General features: G+C 40.3%; 1 protein-coding gene across 2 annotated transcripts in view; it reads left to right on the top strand.

Moving 5' to 3' along the window:
- The window catches only part of TMCC3 (transmembrane and coiled-coil domain family 3), a 106463-nt gene that overhangs the window by 67158 nt on the left and 23840 nt on the right, over positions 1–15465 (top strand). The window contains exon 1 of one of the 2 annotated variants that reach the window (XM_015812792.1): positions 1767–1844. The exons of the other annotated variant lie outside the window; for it this stretch is intronic. Within the exon in view, the coding sequence (XP_015668278.1) occupies positions 1767–1844 (78 nt within the window). Of the gene's footprint in view, positions 1–1766; positions 1845–15465 lie in introns of those variants that run through there. 2 annotated transcript variants of the gene reach the window in all.

A 15465-nucleotide genomic window follows, 5' to 3' on the forward strand; every position in this document is an offset into this window, starting at 1 on the left:
TAGAGAAGGCGTGAATTTCTTGATTTTTATAGTTGCATCCTTACTGTTGGGGGTAGTAATGTGCACGCTGATGGTATCATGAGATATTTAAATATTTCTTAAGAGACTCCCAAATCATGGATTAGCTAGAAGGAACTGAAAGGACAGGAAAGTTACTTTATTCTTGAGCTATACTTATTAGAAATATCAGTAGTTCTTGGTTCACAGGGTGAATACTTGCCAAGTGTATGATTGCTTTTTACAGACTTCTGTAAGAGTAGTTGTTCCTACCTTAAAGTTCTGTCCTGGAGTAAAGATCAGGTCCCATAGTTCATGAGTGGAGAGCCTTCAGCGACCACATGCAGCCTTCAGTTTAATTTCATGCATCTTTCAACAATTTTCAAGTTCTGAAATGAACTTAGTGAGCAATCTTGATCTCAATGAGCTCAATAAGTAGTTGGTACCCCGTTGTTAAGGATGAGTAAACATGAACAATGTGTCCACACTGTGTTGGCCTACAGCAGGGGTAGGCAACCTTGGCTCTTTTGTGACTCGTGGACTTCAATTCCCAGCTGGCTCAGGAATTCTGGGAATTGAAGTCCACGAGTCATAAAAGAGCCAAGGTTGCCTACCCCTGGCCTACAGTATTTCGTTTCTCCTACAGCAGTGTTTCTCAACCTTGGCCATTTTACGATATGTGGACTTCAACTCCCAGAATTCCCTAGCCAGCCATGTTGGCTGGGGAATTTTGGGAGTTGAAGTCCACACATCTTAAAATGGCCAAGGTTGAGAAACACTGCCCTACAGTAATTCATACTCCATATGTGGTATCTGAAGGCTCAGGAAACGAGATTTTCAGAAATAATAAAAAGAAATCTCATGATGCTGATGACTAGTCTGCAAGAAAACCAGCACGGAGTGAGAGAAAATGTATTATCGTTCGGAAAAGAGGCAGGGGCAACGGCTAAACTCAGAGGCCGGGAGGGAAAACCATTTACTGAACGTCCCCATTCCTCCAGGACTTGGGGGGGGTGGGAGATGGGTTGACTGGGTGCCCCCACTCTCAACGGTGACATGCACTGTTGCCTTTCCATTTTTCATTTTCCCCCAGTTCTGCAACGACGTCTCCCCTCAATTTTCTTCACTTTTCAACAAGATTACAAAGCGAGCAGGAGCCAGCCGAAGCGTCTTCTTCTTCTCCCGACGTTGGTGAAGTAACGGAGTTTCCGTTTCAGCCGAAGGGGAGCTCTGGCGGCTCCTCGTTCCTCCTGGCATCCTCGATAAGAAGAGGGCGATTTCCTGTTATGTGCTCGGGACCTTGGCGTTCAAGTCAGCGACGCCAAACCCCTTTCCTGGCGGTAATTACTCCGGAAAAGGCGAGGGGGGGGGGGAGAAGGAAAGCGAGCGGCAGCGTTTCTGTGGAGCGAAACAGGGAGCTCGGCTCTAGCCGCGGCGGCTGCTGCTTCGCTATTCCGGGCCAGCCGCCTTTGGGCAGCCCGCGCCGGAGCTGGCTCTCGGCCCTCTCGCGCGGATGCTTCCCCTGGCCGGCTGCTTTTCAGGAAGGCGCCGAAGACCGGCGAAGGCACAAGGCGTTCCTGGCGGCCCGGAGAGCCGCTGGGGGGAGTCTCCCGCCGGTGCGCAGCGCTCCAGCAGCTCTCTTTCCTGCCCGCCCAAGAGGCGGGGATAGGCGGGCCAGAAGCAGCTGAGCCGAGCCACTTTGCCGCTGAGCGCGAAGGCTCTGGGTCGGAAGGATTCCTCTGCGCGGGGAAAGAAAGCGGGGGGCCACCATGCCTGGCAGCGATACCGCCCTAGCTGTGGACAGAAGTTACTCCGACCCGGAGCGGCACCCTCGCTTCAAGACCGGGGTAACCGCGCTTCCCTCCGCTGCCTAGTCTGTCGCAGCTCCCGTTCCCTTCGCCTTGCGAGGCTGCCGGGTGAACAACTTCCCACATTCCTCTCGTTTCGTTTAATTCAGGTCAACCTCGCCCGCCGGGGCTGCCTTAGTCTCGATATCGAGCGTGCTTCCTTCTGGGACCGACCTGCCTGCCTTCGGTTCTGCCCTGTGGCCTCCGGGTTGCCGGGGTTGCCGCCTGTCACGCGTCCACAAGCGGCTCAATTCGGCATGGAGTGCTTCGTGAGTCGGGTTTCAGTTCGGCTTTACGGGCGAGCGGCTGCGCGGGATCCTGGGCCGTCTGCATTGCGCCTCTGTTGTTGCTTCCTAGCTCTGTGCATTTCGGACGTTACAGGCACGCACTTTGCTCGCCTGGTGCAAAAGAGCTAAAAAATTAATCGGAGAGCCTCTGGAGAGCTTATTTCCTCGCCTTTTAAGATTTCGATTTCAGCGCCCTGCACGTGCTGAAGTGGTCAAAGTATCCTGAAAATTTTAAGTCCTGAGTTTCACTCCCTCCTCGCCCCCTGAATCTCTGTGTCTGGCTAGGAATCTGCATTCTTCAAGCATTTTGTAGAGGTCTTTAATCAGAGAAACATGATTTGTGGTTCTTAACGCTTTCAGAAGTTGCAACCTACTTGAATTGTAATGGGGCAGAGAGAAAATGTATAAAATAAATGTAATTAATTACATTTTAATTATTTAATTTTATTTATTTTTATTATTTTTTTGTCCGGTGCCAAGCTCATTTTTCAGTAGCCCCACTTTTCTTTGGAAACATAAGGTCCAGTACGGCTTTCCGCTGACAACAGTTGCCCATTCCTGCTTCAGCTGACAGTGTATGACAATTTCAGACACTGAAATATCTGACTGGTACTCATGGAATGCAGGGCCAGCCAGAATAGATGTGATTTGTGTGATTGAGATGTGCTATCTTAATTCAGATTTGATCAGACCAGTGGCATCTTGGGTGAGGCAGGGGGGTTTAACTTCCAGTGCCATTTTTGTGGGCTAATTTGTTTTTGCAAACATGAGCCTCTGGGAATATTTTAGATAAGAAAATGGGATGAAGAAGAGCTTAAACCTGCCTTTCCTAATGATGTTGTCATAATAAATACTTGGAAAATGTTAGGGCTTATTGAAAGTAAAGATGAGGAATCCAGAAATGCCATTCCCTCTACCCAGTCACTGACAGTGATTTTTGCAGCCATATGCTGTTTCTCACAGAGCATTATGTGCAGTGATTTTACCATGAGACAGCAGTGAAATAAACATTCCTAAAACCAGTAGTAAAAATGCAAGCTGGTGTTCTCCAAATATGTTAGCCTGTGAGCATTTCCCTCCTGCTCAGTTGAAATGCTATTGACCTATCCTTGAATTAGCAGAAAATCAAATGGGCATGAAATTTGCTTTCCACAGTACCAATCCCTCTCCTGCTTCTGTTTCATGTCAGTGCAGTTGTCTGACTTCCCTTCAGGGTGTGGGATGACATAGAGTAACAAATTTGATACAGCCTGAAGTTGTCCTTGGACAGTGATGAAATAAGAGGATGTTACTTCAACACCATAACAGCTCAGGACAACTTAAAGCTGTCTTACCCCCGGGCTGGCCATAAGATGAAGGAAACATCATAGGTATATGGAAGAAATGTTGTAAAATTGTTGAAATATCCCATTCCTTAGAAGTATCCACTGAAAACAGTTGCCCATCCCTGTCTTCAGCTCACAGTGTATGACAATTTCAAACACTGAAATATCTGACTAAGAATACAGGACCAGCCAGAATCCTGCTTATTATATGCATGCTAATTAAAACCATATTGTTTGAGTATGCTTCTTGGAGTGCTTTGGCTTTAAGTTGCTTCTGGAGCTTGTTATATCACGTTTTATTTATTCTTGGTTCTCTGTATTGTATGCTTTATGTTGTTATCCACCCAGAATCTGCTAGAATTGAGATGAAATTTAAATATTGAAAATAAATTAAAAACAAATAGATAATGTAATCATTACATAAAAGTAGTAAGAACCTATAATGGGCTGAGAAAACAACCATGGAGACTAAAGGAAGAGCCAACGCCTTCGCACTGATCTGATAAGAGAAATCTGAGTCCAAAGGAAGGATGGGAGAGTATCTCAAAAAGTGAAGTCCCTACACTAAAGATAGTATTAGTACTCATGATTCTGATTTCCTGTCCAGACTACCTTGAAGGGCTGACACAACAAAAGTTTTGTTCTGTTGCCAAGTGCCTATATTTCATGTTCCCTGGCCCTGTAGATTTGCTTTAATGGGTCCTCTCCCTCTGATGTGGTTTGGGGCATGCAGATCCCCAAAGTGAAAATCCTCTTGTGTGAATAAAAGGGAACTCTTGCTTATTACTGGATATTGCACAGAGATTTTAAAAGAACATTCGTAGAATACATGTTCTTCAATAAGTATTGCTTTATTAATTGATTACATGCTATTAACTTTAGTGACCAGATCAGTGATGGCGAACCTTTTAGAGATTGAGTGCCCAAACTGCAACCCAAAACCCACTTATTTATTGTCGGGTGCCGGCTGGGCGTGGTCCATTGGGTGGATGTGGCTGCGGTGGTAATGGCAGACTGGGTGGGACTAAAAAGTTCAATCAATCAATTCCAACTTTGCGAAATCTTTTTTTTCCCCCACGAGAAGTTGAAATTGATTGATTGAACCTTTTTTTTTCTTGCACACGGCGGTGGAGTCCTAAAGCGAAAAGGTTTTATAAAACCCAGCTGAAGGCCTAGACCTGGGGCGACGGCACGTGTGCCCACAGAGAGGGCTCTGTGTGCCACCTGTGGCACGCGTGCCATAGGTTCGCCACCACGGCACCAGATAGATTTTTTTTAAGGAAAAATCTGTCACATATTATCCAATAGGCCACTTATTGCCATCTTACTGCTGGTCATACTCTTCTTTTCTCCTCTCCTCTCCTCTCTTCTCCTCTCTTCTCTTCCATCTTTCCTGCACATGAGCCTTCTCCAGAGAGCTACATTTTTGCATAATGTGCCCAAAGTATGATAATTTGAGTCTAGTCATTTGTGCCTCAAGAACTCTGGGGTGATCTGTTCAATTATCCATTTCTTTGTTTCCTTGCCTGTCCACAGTATTATTAGGAGTCTTCTCCAACAACAAAGTTCCAGAGTGTCAATGCTCTTTCTGTTCTGGTTCTCCAAAATCCAATTTTCATTTCTGTAGAATGGCACAGGGAAAACTGTTGCTTCTTGATTCTCTGATCTTTGTAGATGTAGACAGGTCACTGCCTCTGAATAACCTTTTTTGTTATTCTACAAAAATAAAAAGAATAAAATAATATAATATTATCTATTTTTTCTTGTACAGCTTAAGTAATTGATAGTTTAAATACTAATGTGGAATAAGCCTAAATTGGAGAAATTTGAGATTTTGGAGGAAAGCTTGGACTAAGATATTAGGCTAGCATTTGCTTCACAGTTAACTGCAAATGGAACAAAAGCTTGATAATCGAAAAGAATCTATTCAGTAGATAAAACTATCTCTGTTTAATAAAAAGAAAAATAATAACTTGTTTATTTGCATAAATATTTGCCTGATCTATGGCTTTAGGCAAAACAACTCTTTTTCTAAAATGAGGCTACTGCTTCAAAATAGATAAATTGCACAGCTTGAAACATTACTTGGAATACTTATCTGTGTTGGGAAAGGAAATAGTCTTCCTCTTTCTGAAATGTTAGTCCCTCCCTTTGAGCTTTCCATTTCATTCATATGCATTGCATGGATAAGCAAATGCTTCCTTATAATTAAATAGTTAAAATAAACTCATTTTGCATGTCTTTGATATTGGCATTACCTTAGTAGCATTTCCACTCCCTATATAGCAGTGGTTCTCAGCCTTTTTAATGCCGCGACCCCAACCGGTCGTAAGTCGAGGACTAAACCGGTCGTAAGTCGAGGACTAAACCGGTCGTAAGTCGAGGACTAAACCAGTCGTAAGTCGAGGACTACCCAATTTGTCGTAAGTCGAGGACTTTCCCTGCCCGGGAGCGCCACGCATGCGTGGTTCTGCCCCCTGCGCCGGCCGAGGCATAGCTGGCAAGCGGCAGAGACGGAGCAGGCCGACCACCAGCTGGCCCAGCCCAAGGGAGGTAAGGCACCCGCCGGAAAAGGGGGAAAAATGGCGGACAAAAAAAATGGCGGACAGCCTTGCTTGGCGACCCCCGTGAAATGGTCGATCGACCCCAAATGGGGTCCCGACCCACAGGTTGAGAACCACTGCTATATAGTAATGGAGACAATTAAATTATTTTGGAATGAAATAAGTATTTTTGTTAACTTTTTCCTAAGAAATATATAGATTATGTTGGGGGGAAGTGTTTAATATTTCTACTGCTTTTATAGTTCCAGAGATTCTGTCCAAGGATATTTTCCATAGTGGAGAGGGAAAGTGTTGCTTTTAAAAAATGGATAAAATGGGTTATCCTTCTCACCAGCTTCATGTTTATGAGTAGCCCTATTGTACTATTTCTTAATTTATGTAAATGGAATTTCTGTGTAACAATATTTTGGTACAGAGAATATTGTGTTCATGCTTTTTTTAAAAATGAAAGAGATGACAGTCCTAATCTTACTATACAGAGTAAAAGCTATTTTTATTTAGAAGGAAGGGGTATGGAAATGGATGGGTAAGGCATGCAAGAAGGCTACTAGCACAGATCCAAAGAATTAGAAAATAAACATCTCCCAGATGGAGTCATGGAAGAATCCAAATGTTATTAACATTATCACCAAATTGACAGATGAATATATAGTTTCAACCTATAACCACTGCTGTGAAAATACATATTGCAGCTGTCCCTTTTGCTTGAAAAGACATCTTTTTTAAAGAGGCAGCCAAGAAAGTCATATGTATTGTTGATATAATTAATGAGATTACTATATAAGGACTGCTAGCATCAATAATATGTATATGAAGCTTAGCTGCAAGAGGGGTGATAATTTAAATAATTTACTAAGCGTTCTAGTTAATGTTTTCATTTTTCCCCATAGCTTTGAATATTACTATAACTTTATTAGAGAAGTTAAAAATACATTAATGGGACTTTCTTCAGTATCAGACATTAACAATATCCACAAATCTTCTTGTTTCTTACATTTTCCAAAGTAACATGACAAACAAGAATCTTTTGAAAAATTAAAATATTTAGAATACTGTTTTTCTCCAAACCAAATTCAGGAAGTTATATTTGAATGGTTTCATTTTCAACTATTTGCTTAACATTTATCTCATTATGTATTATTTTTATTGCATCCACTAGGTAAACTACAACTCCATATAGTACATAGTACTATATAGTACAACTCTCAAAGAATATTCCATAATTTATCATATTCATTTTCTGAATAAACAAGCATACAATAAATTCACTTTCTCCTATTCGTATACTTCTCAAATACTTGCTAAAGAGCAAAATGTGATGATACTTTCTTGCCCTTCATAAAAACACAGTGCACTTTGCAAATTTACCTTATCGACGATATCTTTTGTACATTTTCACTACTTTTTTGCATTCATTCTTGCTAGTTCTCTCTTCTAATTATCAGGCAATTATCAACTATCGGAAACAACTGGCATAGTTAGCATTTTCTAATTAGACCATTTTTTTTAGCATTCTTTCAGTTTTATTACTTCTTTACATCTTTTTTCTTGGTCACTGATATTTATAAAATTAATTTCAATTACATTATTTGACACAAGGCAATCATTCAACTTAATTTCATCACAAATAATGTCACTGTTTTTAATTTCATTCATTCTTCTGGAGGCTTTTGATTTAGCACTTTTTACTCATTTCAAAACATTTATTTCCATCAATGTTGTCTGTTTCCTCTGCCTCTTTAAATCCTGATTGTTGTTTGTTTATTGGAATATATTGATTTGCATTTACATATATAGACACACATTATGCAATATTTTCTGGTTTCTTTTTAATTTTTTATATACATTTTGTTATTCATAGACTGTTTCATTTTATCATTCCATCAAGCATCCAATTAGTATGTCCTATTAAGGCTACTTCACATGTTTTTGCAGTGTTCTTAATTCTTTTCTTCTTCCATGTCCTCTTCTGAACTTCTACTTTTCCTCATTTTGTTGAGAGATTAATTTATCTATTGTTTCGTATAAGAATCATATTTTCTTTGATATATAATTTTACTGGGAATTTGATTATAATATAAACTAAAAAAGAGAATGTAAAGAATAAAATGTGTAAGAAAAAAAGAAGAAAAAGAATATAATAAATAGAACAGAATAAGAAATGACTTGTAACCTTCACAAGTATAAACTAATTTACTGACTCTACACTCTCCTCTAAGATTACAAAAAAATTATCTCTTGAGGGTGAAGGTTCATTCTCCAAGGTTGTGGGTTGGTTTCCGAACATTTCGTTACCAGGCTAGGTAACATCTTCAGTGGGGTTTAAGTGATGTCAGTGTCAGTGTTCTGTTTATAAGGGCTTCGTTGCTCAGTAGGTCTTGTGATGGGTCAGATGTAGGTGTGTCAAGTGAGGGTCTTATGATGGGTCTTGAGATGAGTCAGGTGTGAGTCATCAATGGGAGTCTTGTGATGGGTCTTGTGGTGGGGAGGTTATATCAGGTGAGGGTCATTGGGAGGTGAAGTGCTGGTTGGGGGTGCTTGCGTGGGTTGGCTGAGGGTCGGTGCTGTCTCTGGTTAGCTGTGTGGTTGATTTGGATTCTGAGGAGTTCATAGGCTGGTTGTAGGTCAATGTGTCTGTTGATGGAACTGCTTGCGGAGTGCCAGGCTTCGATGAACTCATGAGCATGGCGGGTGGTAGTATGGCTGATGATTTGTGTGTTGCTCCAATTGAACTGGTGCTATTTGGTATCAGTGTGGGTACAGATTAAGGATTTGGGATTGTGGCATTTGACTGCCAACTGGTGTTCATGGAATCTGTTTTTTAATTGACGTAATGTTTGTCCTATGTAGAATTGGTTGCAATTGTTACAGTCATTTTTGTAGATTATATTGTTTCTTTCATCCTTCTGTATCTTTTCTTTGGTTCTGGATAATTCCTGGAGGAGTGTGATTGTGGGTTTGTGGACTATTGCTATTCCTAGAGGTTGGAATCATTTCTGATACCCATTTTGTGTATGGTAAGGTTGGTGGTTGGCTGTGTGGTATGTTGTGGTTTATCTCTTTATTCTATATCCCATCCTTTATTTATAGACAAATCCAGTCCTTGTGTCAGCATAAAGTCCAGAAGGAGTTGACAAAAGTAACAACATACCTTATTTTAATCTTGATTAAATAAATCAGCTCATTCAAATATTGTCATAGGATTTGATTTCTCTTTATTTATTATTTCTCCTATAACACAGAGTTCTTGAAGGCTCTGACAACCCTGTTTTGTAAATCCAGTAGGAAAAAAATTGTCCAGGACATTTAGTTATTTGGTTTATTGTTTGTATTTTCCTTTGTTATATTATTTTGCATTTTATAGCCTTGTAGGTTTTTTCCTCTGCCTAAATTCTTTAGTCCCCTCTAAGATGCGGTTTTTAAATCCTGAAATTACTTGTCCCTTTTATGTCTTTCAAAAGCAGAAACAGAACTATTTCCTATGAAATCTATTTGTTCTTTAAAATTAATTTCAAAATCTTATTGTAAAAGTTTCAATATTCCAAATATATCTGGACCCTAGGCCATTTATAAATTTTTAAGATCAAAACCTTATTTAGTTTTTTACTGTTCATTTCACATTGTTTAGGTTCTCAAGCTTATACTTATTTTTCTTTTGTTCAGATTTGAAGATAAACTCTCCCAATAAAATCTTTTCAAACTTTTCATTTGGAAATCTCTAATAACTTTAAAATGGTTAATAGGCAATTTTCAAAGGGGACTAGACTGCAGTGTTTCTCACCCTTGACAATTTTAAGGCATGTGGACTTCAACTCCCAGAATTCCACAGCCAGCAATGCTGGCTGTGGAATTCTGGGAGTTGAAGTCCACATGCCTTAAAATTGTCAAGGTTGAGAAACACTGGACTAGAGAGTAAGGTTTGTGAACTTAGTGCTTTTTAAAAGGCTGTACCATGTTTGTGAGCAATCCCTTAGTCTCCCAGCATCCAAACCCCTAGAAAATCGCTTCAGTCTTCTCAAATGGAACAGCTGACCAGAGCACATATGGGTAATCTTGGCTTCTTCTTTATCTGAAGATGTTCCAAGATGTTCCTGGTCTATTCTCTGGTTTCTTGGTCTTTTCCATGGTTGTCAACTCTGTGAAACTTCAGTTCACCATACCTTCTTTGGTAGACCATATAAGAATCACATTTTTCTTCATTCATTTTCTTTTCTCTGTAATTCCTTTCACTTCTTTCATTTCTTCCATGCTTGCTTTTTTCTAAGATTTCTTGCTAATGCTACATTATATACGTATCATATGATGATTGATTATATATGTATAATCATATACGTATAATCATCTGTCCTACATTCAGAATCTTACATCCCTTGTATCCTTTACTGATTCAACCAAACTTTCATCATAAAACAAACATTTTTTGGCTGTTCTTAGAATGTTTTTCTATTCTTAACTCCTTTTTATACTTTTTTGACAGTTTGTAGATAGGTACTATTGGAAAATATAGAAAAACTCATAGCTGGCAGACATTTCTGAAATGGTATGCAGGAAATGAGAGAACTCTATTTTGCACTCTTGTCATAGTTGCTGTCTCTGTGCAAAATGTTCAGATGTCATGCCAGCTGGCATGATGCCTGTATACTCTGGAGGTTATTGAGTTTAATCCTTAGAGTAGACTTTGATTTATTTTTCAATACTAATGTTTACACAAAAGTCATCCTGACATATTTAGGTATCCAGTTTCAGGGTTATAGCATAAAAGTAAGCAAGTGGTGCCAATTCATGAACTGACTGAGTAAGCTGTGCATCAATATTGGAGCTTCTTTATTTCTACATGAAGCTTTCCAGTCTCAACTTTTTTGCTTTGCCAGCTATCCTGATGGATAACATGTCCAGAAGCCCTTACCCCAAGCAGCCACCCTGAGCCTCAGAGCAGCTGTGTAAAGCAAATCCAGAAGAGAAAAGGTGATGTGGTAAAAACAGTGACACATCAAAAAGCTCACCATGCTTGTTTTAGCCTTTGGCTTATAATTATCACCAGAACATTCCTAGGTGACTGTGCCTGTTGACCAAATAGGGGCAACCCAGCTTCTGTTTTAGATAAAACATTTGCGGTTCTAATAAAGTATTAGTTGTTCTCTTCTCAGCGGCTACCCTATACTGGGATTCATATGAATTCTTTCCCAGAATTGTCTGTCACAAAGCACTTTGGCATTTTCCCATTGTATAATCCAAAGTATGACTTGGAAAGCTGTTTTTCTTCCATGTCATATTATTGCCTTGTTTTCATCTTGAACCCATAGCTGAGACAGTAAAGTCATTCTTAGTTGTTTCAGCATTAAAGTAGGATTTTTCCCTTTTAAAGGCAAAAAACCAGCAGTTTTGCTGGGTTGTGTGTGTGTGTGTGTGTGTGTTCCCTTAGCAAACATTCAAAGTTATGCAATAAGTGTAAGCAGTGCCGGAACTCACACACGTCATACAACCCGCCTTGCCTACCCTACAAGGTTCCATCCAAAAAAGGTGCCGGAACTCCGTTCTGGGCGTTCTATGAGAAAAAAAGCCCTGAGTGTAAGAGTCCCCTGGCATTTATGACCAAGTCCCGAAATTACGAATGTTGCTGCACCACTGCAGTCGTTCACCCCAACATTCACCCTGGCTCACTCCTGCAGGCCTCCAATGCCTGGAACAGAGGCTGGGGGAGGCTTCCGTGGGCCCCAGAGGTCCATTCCATGCCTTGGAGGTCCTGTCCAGGCGCTGCCGCCCGGAACAGAGGCCAGGGGAGGCTTCTGTGGGCTTCCGGAGGTCCGTTCCATGCATTGAAGGCCTTGTCCAGGCCGCTGCTGCCTGGAACGGAGGCCAGAGGAGGTTTCTGTGGGCCTCTGGAGGTCCGTTCCGCATGTCGAAGGCATCTTGCAGGCCTCCAATGCCCAGAACGGAGGCTGGGGGAGGGTTCCACGGGCCTCTGGAGGTCCGTTCCAGGCATTGGAGGCTTTGTCCAGGCCACTGCCGCCCAGAACAGAGGCCGGGGAGGCTTCTGCGGGCCTCCAAAGGTCTGTTCTACATGTTGGAGGCCTCATCCAGGCCTCCGCCACCTGAACGGAGGCTGGAGGTGGCAGCTGTGTGGCTGTGGAGTTGGGGAGCAGGAGTCAGGCACCACAAACACCGCGAGAGTTCAGGCACCCATTCTCTGCAAAAGAAGATGGGTGCCTGAACTTTGGCGATATTATGGCATGCAGGAGCTTCCATTGATTCTCCCTCAAAAGCAGGAATTACGGCAGTGAGAAGACGGATCTTTTCAAAGTAAGTGAGTCCGGCGTGGTAGGAAGGGAGGGGGAAGCATGAGGTATCTTAGTGGGTCGAGGAGGCCTTGGGGCCTGTTCCATCACTAGGCCCCCTCATGGCCTTCCCCACCCTGAGATGCCTCATGTGCACTTAACAAATTGCGCATTCACCCATGCATTTGATTAGCTAATGCGTGGGTGAAAGCAGGGAGTGATCTCATTCAAGGTACGAGATTCACTCCCACAAATTTTCGAGTTACGAATTGAATGAACAGGCTCCATTACAGTACATTCGAGAACTACCTGTATTGTAATCCATGACAGCATGATTTCGGGGTAAATTTCCTTTTTCCTGGTTTATTAATGAAACTCCAGATTTCATTCACACAGGCCAAATGAAAATAAACAAAGCACAATATGACTTAATGCAGTATGTGAATCCAGATTTGATTGATGATTCTGCTTTTGGAAGAAATTATGGAAACTGTTGTGCTGAGGTACTGTATTTAAGTACATGCCACTGCTTATTGTGATTTTGTCACAATGTTTAAAAGGAAAAAAATGTTTTATTTTTGTTTTATTTATTTACTAAATTTATATGCCACCCATCTTGCCAAGAGGCAACCCTAGGGCAGCTTACAATCAAGTAAAAGCAGCAAGATAAAACATTAAAATAATAAATATTAACATTAAAATTTAATTAAAATTAACAAAGATGGCAAGAAAGGGATCTAGATGGGCACTGGGCGTAGGTGGAGTGTTATCTCAGTCCATTAACCACCTCAAGTATGACATACCTCCAGAGGAGCCACAGAACAATTGGCAGAACCAGGTTTTCAGACCCTTTTGGATTCCTTTTGAAACAAAATCCATAACAATGCAAGATCATTCAGTTTTTACAAGTTACTCAAATATGCATTGAATGGAGAAAAGTGTTTGCTAAGTGTTCACAGTTGAAAATTGAAAGCATCCTTCTAAAATATCACCCCTAAAATGTGAAATCTTGATTTAGGCAAATGGTGACACATTTCCTCCCTTTAATATTTTAAATTGTCTTTAACATATAAACAAAAGAGGGAGAAAAATAACTAATATGTTATTTTTAAAGAATAAAAAGTAAACAATATATAAATTAAGCTAAACTAAAGAAGAAAGAGAAAAAAAATATTAAAAAATACTGGATAAATGTACATATATAAAACAAGCTCAGTTCTAAAACAATAAATTTAGAGTGATCTAAACTTTGACCCCAAAGTGATTAGATTCTCACACGGAGAGTAGACATGCTCAGATTTTAATCAGATATAGTAGAATCTCTTCACTAGAGAAAAACGTTTTTCTCACTTGTGGCCCTCATATAGCAGATCCAGAATTTTTCAATAGAGATTCTGGTTTTTAAATATAATTTAACATCATATTCTCATTTTCAACTTTATTTCTCTTTCCAGTACGTTATCTGTATTTATTAAATATTTATAAATAAATAATTAAATAAATTATATTTGAAAACATGAATATTAAATTACCATATTATGATTCCACCATACGTTAATGTTTGTCCTATTCAATTTTATTTTCAGTTTTTTTATCCTGCCTTTATTATTTTTATAAATAATACCTCTTCCTCCTCCTATTTTCCATACAACAACAATCCTGTGAGATGGGTTGGGCTGGGAGAGAGTAACTGACCCAAAGTTACTCAGCTGGGTTTCATACCTAAGGGGGCACTAGAATTTTTCCAGCACAGAGTTTGTAACTCAACCACTACAATCCCCTGGGATGTCCAAGAAACACAAAAACCCTGTAACAGATGAAGTTCCAGCTGCAGCAACTTGTTCCCTTATTTTTGGTTCTTTGATTCTTTGGTATCCATTAGTATTTGAACCACCAGATCCAGGCTGTAAAACTGAACAACCACTAGACCAGCGGTTCTCAACCTATGGTTCGTGACCCCATTTGGGGTCAATCGACCATTTCACGGGGGTCGCCAAGCAAGGCTGTCCACCATTTTTTTCCCCTTTTCCGGCGGGTACCTTACCTCCCTTGAGCTGGGCCAGCTGGTGGTCGGCCTGCTCCGTCTCTGCCGCTTGCATGCGCGGCGCTCCCGGGCAGGGAAAGTCCTCGACTTACGACCGGTTGGGTAGTCCTCGACTTATGACCAGTTTAGTCCTCGACTTACGACCGGTTTAGTCCTCGACTTACGACCGGTTGGGGGTCGCGGCATTAAAAAGGTTGAGAACCACTGCACTAGACAGAAGTAGAGAGATACAAAAAACTTTGAATTCTTTGCTGATATCTAACATTCATCCAGATTTTTGCAGTCCAGATCTTGTAATTCCAATTAGTTTATAGAACTGTTGCACACAGCAACATAGTCAGTGAGAAATTTATTCTAGCAAGGATTTGTTCTGTTCTGCAATAGAAAAAGCTGAGTTTTTATTATGTTTCATCAATCTTTTACTTTTCTTAAACTGCTTTTTTATTCTCACGTTAGGTATCAATTCTTTCCTGGCTTAAAGTATGTGCTGAGCCCAAAGCTCTTTTAAGAGTTCTCAGAGCAATGTATTATTATTATTAGATTAGTCAGATCCTTATTTATAAGAAGGATTAAGCCACATTTTTCTAATTTAATTAAGTTCTTATGTGGAAAAGGAAGGTAAAAAACTGCCATTTAAATTTCTCATAGTGATCAAGAAAGAACATTAACTTCAGGCTTTATTTTGTTGAAAATAAAAAGTTAGTTAGATATGAAAATAGGGGCCAAGCCAGAGTCTGCATTGCTGAGTACTTGTAATTAATGTTAATGTCAAGTATTAAGGGAGATATGGTGCTATACTCTTTTGCTGCATGCTTGTCCCTTTCTTTCTTAGTTCTCTTTATATGCTACTATTTATATACAAAGTGGCTGCATTAGATATGTTGCATAGTACAGGGAGTTTTTTACTTTCACAAGAAGGGTTTCTGTTTTACTATAATTTCCTACTCAGTATCTTTGATGGTCTCAGGAGAAAGGCGTTCAAAAAATAAAATTGGCTTGTCTGGGTATAGATGTATTTACTTTGTAGCCAAAATAAAATGGAAAATTATATTTTACAACTGTAATCTGCAAATAAACAGAACATTTATTTTAATATAGCCATAAATGGAATATCCAATTAAACTTA

This window comes from Protobothrops mucrosquamatus, unplaced genomic scaffold, assembly GCF_001527695.2.
Source record: "Protobothrops mucrosquamatus isolate PMUCROS unplaced genomic scaffold, P.Mucros_1.0 scaffold_65, whole genome shotgun sequence".
NCBI lineage: Eukaryota > Metazoa > Chordata > Lepidosauria > Squamata > Viperidae > Protobothrops > Protobothrops mucrosquamatus.